General features: G+C 41.9%; 1 protein-coding gene across 8 annotated transcripts in view; it reads right to left on the reverse strand.

Moving 5' to 3' along the window:
* The window catches only part of tle3b (TLE family member 3, transcriptional corepressor b), a 34581-nt gene extending 27303 nt beyond the window's left edge, over positions 1–7278 (reverse strand). For 7 of the 8 annotated variants that reach the window (XM_057841829.1, XM_057841820.1, XM_057841815.1 and 4 more), the window contains exons 1-5: positions 6842–7278; positions 5468–5609; positions 5096–5196; positions 4839–4902; positions 3629–3673 (exon numbers count right to left, since the gene is read on the reverse strand). In XM_057841829.1, coding sequence (XP_057697812.1) covers positions 3629–3673; positions 4839–4902; positions 5096–5196; positions 5468–5491 — 234 coding nt within the window. In that variant the 5' untranslated portion in view covers positions 5492–5609; positions 6842–7278. The remainder of the gene's footprint in view (positions 1–3628; positions 3674–4838; positions 4903–5095; positions 5197–5467; positions 5610–6841) is intronic. The other variant, XM_057841805.1, reaches the window with a different exon arrangement.
* Between the last annotated feature and the right edge of the window lie 582 nt (positions 7279–7860).

A 7860-nucleotide genomic window follows, 5' to 3' on the forward strand; every position in this document is an offset into this window, starting at 1 on the left:
GGACTCACTTTTAGAACTAATGGGTGACTGTGCACTTGCTCAATTTTCGTGACTATTTTGGAGAAGAATACTGATAGCACATGAATGACGTGGCACACCACAATTTTCTTACCCCTATTTAAGAGAGACTCCTTGTCACAGGGCTTTTAGTAGCCAAAATAGGCACTGGAAAGAGTTTGTCACTTAAAATCATTGAAAACAGAAGCCTTTAAGGGCGACAGGGGCTTTTCAGTCCAGCTCCACAATTACAGGTACTCAGGGTTGTTTAGCAGCAACACAGCATGGAGAGGCTCTCCCTCTCTCCACTGCATCCCGCTGTCAATGGTGCGTTGAAAGCCATTTGGCTGTTTGTCGCTGCAGGCATTAGTCCCCAAGTGGAGAGCAGAGACGAGGATTCAATTGTAGAGGAAAACAAGTGGCATATGATGTGGGAGGTTGTTTGGGAATTAACTTCTCAGCTAGAGCACAGGAAGACAGAGCCACTACACGAAGTTGTATCTTGTTCATTAAAAATGCATGACTGATAGTTTGCCTTGTGTGTCGTTTTATTGTGAGAACATATGCACAAAACTCCAGTGAAGTAGCTAGAGTAGTTTTGCCATCATCAAACAGATTCTTTTGGTGGAGGCGGAATCATCACATAGACAATGTTTTTATAATTTAGCTCTCGGTCCTAAGCCTTTTTTAGACACAGACAAAGCCTATCTTCCTTTCTCTTCCAACAGCCATGATCCAGTGGTTGTGAGTACCAAAGCACACACTCCTGCTCACTCCTCTTGCCAGGCTACCAAAATAAAGCATATCTCACAGAGAACCGGAGTAACCTCATCACCTTCCCTTGAGAAGCAGTGTGTGCGTGTGTGTGTGCTCGCAGAGTTAGTTTGTTTTGGCTTAGAGACAGGTTGCCCATCATCACCTTGGTAAACAATTCCAGGAATCCGGTATAAATTATTCATTTGCACAAGTTTTCTTTCTGCTCCTCTTCATTTCTCCTCTCGCTCTTTTTCCTCCATCCAGCAAGCCAATATCCCCTTTGATGAAGCACTATCTCTTTTCAACAAAGACTCAGGACATGGCTTATGCACAAAACGTATGCAGACAGCACAAAAAAATAATAATAATAAATAAATAAATAACTCTGCAATTTCCGCATATATTTGTGTGCTTCCTCAACATCTTATCACTTACCACATTGACAAGTGACATCTAAATGTATGCAAGAGTGTGAGAGATAAACAGGTACTACAACAGAGAACAACGGTAGTGAAAAGGAACAGCAACCCCCACCACAAAGTCTGCAGGGCATGGTGCTGAGGCAGCCTAATGAGCTGCACTAATTAAAATCACTTATTGACAGCAAGCGAGGGTGATTACCTCCAGCGTGAAGTCTTTGCCATCATAGCAGACACTGTCAAAACAAATTACCCCCTGGCAGCCGCAGAGATCTCCTCAGCTGCAGAAGCAGCATGGAGGGAAGCATGTACGCACATGTATGTGTGTATTTGTCAAGATATCAGTGGCATTACCAAGTAAGGGATAAGAGTATTTATTTATATGCACAGGGGAGTGGTTGAGCTCATTACTCTGCTTCTCAAATCTGCTTTGTACTGATAACAACAAAGCGACTTTATGTCTTTTTTTTCACACAGCAATAAATCTCCCAGACCAGCAAAGTAATATGGCTGCCTGCATCCAATAATCCAAGGCCAGGGGCTGTCCATTTACCTTTAGCTGATGTCATCACAAACATTCGCTCATCAGGGCTGAGATAAGGGGGTGGCGGGAAGCATGCATTATTCAGAGTGCTCTGTTGACACCAGCAGGCTTATTGATAAAATAAAAGGAGACTCACACACAGGAGAGGACCAGTCGATTAACTCATTTACCCTGAAGCCTCTCACTCCTTTCCTGTCTCTTTCCCTACTTTAACCCTCTTGTTTTGTACACCGCCACCAGCATGTAGACAGACCAGCCACCCGTGCCTTTCTTGGTGCTGATAAGTGCCAAACAGACAACACTCAATACAGGAGGAAGGAGGGACAGCGCACTGCTTGATAAACAAAAACACCCAGGGCGCACACACTCATACAGCACATGACCATAAAAATGGCTGATGAATTGTGCCATACTGCTGTTGCAGCTGGGTTACCCTCCCACTGATGCCATTAACCTTCTAAATTTGAGGCCTCTGACGTCTGCACACCTCCCTTTCTCACTCCCGTCGACCATCATACATCATATTGACCTGCTAATAACACGCGGGCCATTTTATCCCTTCACATCAATGTGGTGCTGGGGCTAACCACCAGAGGGGGAAGCAGTGTGGGGGGTGTCTACAGAGAGGATGTGGAGATTTGGAAAAAAGATGACAGGAAACAGAGTGCAACAATCAGAGGAACTGGGGAAAAGGTAGTAGATCAAACTGAAAACGGCATGGCTGAGAAGACACTTGATGAGACAATAGTTTCACAAATCATATAGGCTTCGATACAATCATAAAACCCATTAAGACCTATGAGAAAAGGGGAAATGAAAACTTAACTTCCTGAATAAAGATCATCTGGCAACAATTTAGTGTTAATTTCAACAACGTGTCATCACTCCTAGCTTAAGAATCGAAGATAAACATTTTTAAATCAAAGGATGCATTTTCATTAAAAAAAAAAAAAAAAAAAAAAAAAAAAAAAAATCACCTTGGGTAGGAGTGTGCATTCAAGACAGTATAGCAACCTAGGGTGGAAGTTAAGGATTTTGGGCCCGATTTCTTGGTTCCATATTATTGTTTTCATTTTATAGCCAATGTCCACAGTAAGAAAACAGCATAAACAAGACAAAAAAGACGTTAAGATTTCATATTAAATTTGGCCTTTGCATAGAAATAATGATCGTCAAAAGACTTTCACTTTATCTGACATTGCTGGCTTTTTAAAATAATTGCCGTTGTGCTTTGACTTGTCCATTGTCCCCAAATTTACAAAAATAGGACACAAAACTCATCTATTGAGGTCTGAAATATCAAGTCAAGATGCATTTATATAGCACCTTTCAACGCCCAAATGGTGCATTCAATGCTTCACATAGTCAAAACAAGAAAAATAATAAAAACAAAAGAAAGAAAAAGCAAATAATGAATTATGGCCACTGTTTTACAGAGGTTCACATATCCCTCCATTTGTCTAAGCTCTGCAGTTTTATAAAAGACAAATATTTTCCTGTTCATCTTTAGCAGTATGGGCCTACGGCATGATGCCCAGTACAAGGTGGCAGATAAACTAATGAGCTTTTTGTGCAGCTGGATCAAGGCAAGGGAGTAAGATTACAATACAGAGTCATGCATGCACGTACACACAACATTCAGAGGGGACACTTAAACACATCCTCCCAGACAGTCTGCCAAATACTTTGCTTTAATCTTATCAAACCATCCCCATCAGGCAGTATGCCCTTCATGTTGTTGTTTAGCCTGTCAGCATTTTCACTACAGGAAGCCAGTATGTGTGCCCCCTAAAGGCATTTCAAGATGAGGGTAGGAACTAAGGTCAGGTGCGTGCGTGTATATTCCAAAAAGACCGGGGGAACAACCAGAATGTTTTGGCTAAACAGAGACTGAGGCGATATGGCTACATACCTGTTTGTGCATCTCAATGTTGAGCCCATAAGACATCTCGTAATACTGTGGGCCAAAGAGAACACAAAGCGTTAGTACACGCTAATGGGGGCTAGTGTGTCATCTTTAATAAACAATATCAGCTAAACTCATTATCTTGAATTAGAAAAGCAGGCACTCTAAGCAGTCTGACTGGCCATTTGGCTTGTACAACCAATACTTGGGCTCTAAAAATGCTCTACAGACAGTTAGACTGATGACAATGTTTACAATACAAAAAGGCCTACCGATCCAAATTTTCAATTCTTCATTTTGTCTACTTCAGCCTGGGCAGAAATGTGTTATAATCAAATTAATCTATCTATTTTTGTGCTTTCCAAAATGGTTCTAACTGACCTACTATTGAATAAATAATGAAAGTAACATGACTAATAATTTTAAGTGAACATCACATCAGTGTAATGCTTTAATTGCACATTGTGATATGGTTTTAACAGAGTGCCAATTTTTGAGTTGGCATAAAGCAGTTTGTGCAGCATAAAGTTTGTGCAACACTTAAATCACATTCATAACAGTAGTAGACCAATGTTAAACTGTTTGAATAAAGAATATGGCCCAATAGCTCAAATATAATTGTGTCTAATGATCAATAGTGTTAGACTTAAAGCTTAACACATGTAGCTTAGTGGACTGGACACCATCAAGTTGATTATATGGAAGGCTACCTTAAAATAGATGGATAGTCTCCATTATCTTATAGGCTGATGAAAAACACACCAAGTGCCCTTGATATCCAAAGACCCCCCGGGTGTCAGGAGTGTCACGTCAGGATGGTTAAAAAGAGAGAATACAGGAAACCCTTTGATTCATGTGCAAAGCCTGCAGAGCGGCCATTAACCCACAGTGGGTCATGCTTGGTTTGTTGGGAAGGGTCACATTGGGTCATAAGAGGGCCCCGGGGCCATTGAAGAGGTCGTCACGCCCCACAATCAATAGATGGACATTTGACCCGTGCTCGAGTTTCATCTACCCCTCATCCACCCCCACTCTGCCCTGGCTAATCCAGTGAATACACAGACGTAGTGAGTCAACAACACCACAGCAGGCACAAGCGCTAACATGGCGGCGTCTGCAGAACATCACAACTCATCAAAACTTGTGACCACTTACCTGAGGCTAAACGGAGTATAAAACATTCAATCAAATTGATATCTTCAATGATTCTGCTTACCATGACATAGTGGCGCTGCATCTCGGTCTTTTCGTTGGCCAGCTTGTCGTACTCCACTTTAAGACTTCAGAAGGAAGGAAAGATAAATATTTGATAGCCATTCGAGATAACCAAAGCCTTCTTCAGTCTGCTCTTTTATTCCTACTTTCACGTGGTTAATTAATTTTGCTATTATTTAGGACAAGAAAATGACAGAGGTTTTCACCAGACTCCCAAGGAGGAAGTCACGAATGTTTAAACAATGGATTCACCATTACCTGTGATACTGAGCCTGCAGGAACTGGAATTCGTCTTTAATTCTGTCACATGACTCTGCCACAGTGAATTTGAAGCCAGGCTGCCCTGGCTGGTGAGGTGCCTAAAAGGTGAAAACAAAAGTTTGTTGACTGACATCTAATTTCTTGACACCGCGGGGTACAGTACATTGCTGCATATGGATGCATTATGTGATTTAAATGGACAAATGTATCAAAACAGAAGTGCATTTAACAACACGTGTTGAGATCCAGAGCTCTCCAAAACCTCTTTGCAGTCTCTCGCCATAACATAAATAGCCCCAGACCATGAGGGGGCTACCACAGAGGGCCAGGGTTTGCATGTCAATGTCCAAATCAAACATGGCTACCTACCGGATGCCGGCCTTGTGGATACATATCTGTCCGGCGCGCGAGGGAACTTGTTTTCTTGTCTTTTTCTTCAAGTATATCTGAGTGCAGTACCGTTGTCGGCTGCGAGGCGCTTAGTCACCCGGCATCGAAGCTCTCACTTCTCCTAGACACACAAGTGCACAAAGTCCTTAAACCTTTATAGGGAAATTACTATCTTAGGTAATCAAAAAAATATTATTATTATTATTATTAAGCACATAAAGACCCGGTCCACATTAGTGGAGTGGACATCACATTTTGGGTGAATGCATACAATAATATTAAGATTTGGTATCCAAGTGTGACTCACGTGAGCCAAAATTTAATGTCCACAAATATGGATGCAAAGTTTCAATCATAATTATATATTTTGTTATAGTTAACTCATTGCGTGCCATTGACAAAGTTAGATTTCCATTTCATTTACAGTGAAAGACAATTTCATTATTATGTTCATCCCAGTGAAAATAAATCGTATTTAATAAATTGGGGGGAAAAAAACACCCAAATTCATTCATCCAGTATTTCCAGGTAGTTGCCACCCAACATGAGGGCAGACATTTTATCACTGCAGGTATTATTTAGCCAAAAAAATGTGAGTACCCCAAATTGCACCTGTACTTAAGTCCATTAGGTGGTATGTGCTTGAGTATAACTGACATCACAAGATGGCTGCGTCCGTAAACTATTAATTTCTTATTTAGTTCACCATTGACGACTATATCATCATGTGATGCTTTTCATTCTTCTAATGCAATTTTAAATTTTTTGTCAATAGTAGACGTCCAATTTATTTGAAATGGGAGGTCACACAGCAAATGAGCATCGTCCCAAGTCAGATGGATTGGACTTCTATAACGGTCAATGGCGGTCTTTGAGTTAAACATTTTCTCCACTATCAGAGGTCTGAGAAATTCACAATTTGCATACTTGAATATTTTTGAGCAACTGTCTTTTTTTTACGAATGTCACGGTGCTGTCTTGCGCTTTGAACTGGGAGGAGTGGCTGTAAATGCTCCAGTGCATGTTACGGCATTAGACGTCAAATTGGACGCCTAGAGCCGTCACAGAATGAAATGAGTGCTCTATAAAGGGTTAACCATTTTAGAATAAGTGGAAATAATGCGTGTTAAAAAAATGTGTGTCAAAGTGGCATAATAAAGGATAACAAGCCTATCTTGATCATTTTGATCGCAACATCGTTCCTGTTTTCCTCGTGAATTGAATGAGTTGCGAAGCATTCGACGACGCGCGCACACACACACAGTCTCGCTCAATGGGTTGTTGTGGTGGTCCAAACACAAGGAACAAACTCTCTCTCCTTGTTAGCGGATATGTAATGTCGCTGTCTTTTACCTTTGTCTTCACTGCCCTCGCCTCCCCTCTTGCACAGGTTAAATGTTAAAATCCACCCATAGGTCGTTGTATATCCTCCACTCGCCCAAATCACCGCGGAAAGACGTGAAAATATCCGCTGCCTTTTTCTTTACCGTCGTCTTTTCGCCCCTCCACAGTGCCGTCTTCCGTCCAGCCGGACTATGGAAGCCCCTTGGATTTTGTGGTCGTAAACACCTCCGAATAAAGGTTCTTATTAAATCCAGCGGTAGTCAAAAGTGGCTTCCAATGAGTCCGTTGAATTCAAGTTGAGTAATAGCACCGCTCAGATTGAAGAAAAAAAAAGAAATGCCCGTAGTCGTGAAATAACGCACACGGTAGCATAAAGCCGCTTCCTCCGTCGCGCGTTGTACCACACACAGACTGAGCACTGACACGAGGACGCGACTGACGTGAGAGGACCGCTCGCTAACCAATTGGCTAGTTCAACCAATCAAACGGCGGAAACCCCACGTGGGGTTAACACGTTTGACTGTTGTTCTTATTGGTCGGTGATGTGTGACCTCACGAATTCGCCATTTTGGATCTGAAGTGACAGTCGGTGTGTCCAACAACTTGTTCAAAACAAAGGCAATCGTTTATATATATCACTGCGAAGCAGCCATTGACAGGCACACAAAAACAAAGCGAGGTTCCAAGACCGTGCGCGACGATGCTACATAATCAATGGAGGGCCACATGATCACTTTAAACATTTCACGTTAATAATGAAAAATATGAAGTGAAACACGTCCCCACATCGATCGAAAATTATTCAATGAAAATCAAGTATATTTAATCTTTCTTTTCAGCAGCAAGTGAGCAAACTACATGCCTTTTCTTGAGGACGTCAGTTTATTACGTGTTCCTTTAAATCCAGAACCCACGTGGGTCGTCCCGCCCCGAGCAGTACGTGTTATCCAATAATCGCTCAGCTGTCTTCATATGCGGCTCGTAATTGGCCCGGACTGAGAGAAGCTGTCAGTCAGAGCGCAAGTCTG

The sequence above is a fragment of the Corythoichthys intestinalis genome, chromosome 1 (genome assembly GCF_030265065.1).
Source record: "Corythoichthys intestinalis isolate RoL2023-P3 chromosome 1, ASM3026506v1, whole genome shotgun sequence".
NCBI lineage: Eukaryota > Metazoa > Chordata > Actinopteri > Syngnathiformes > Syngnathidae > Corythoichthys > Corythoichthys intestinalis.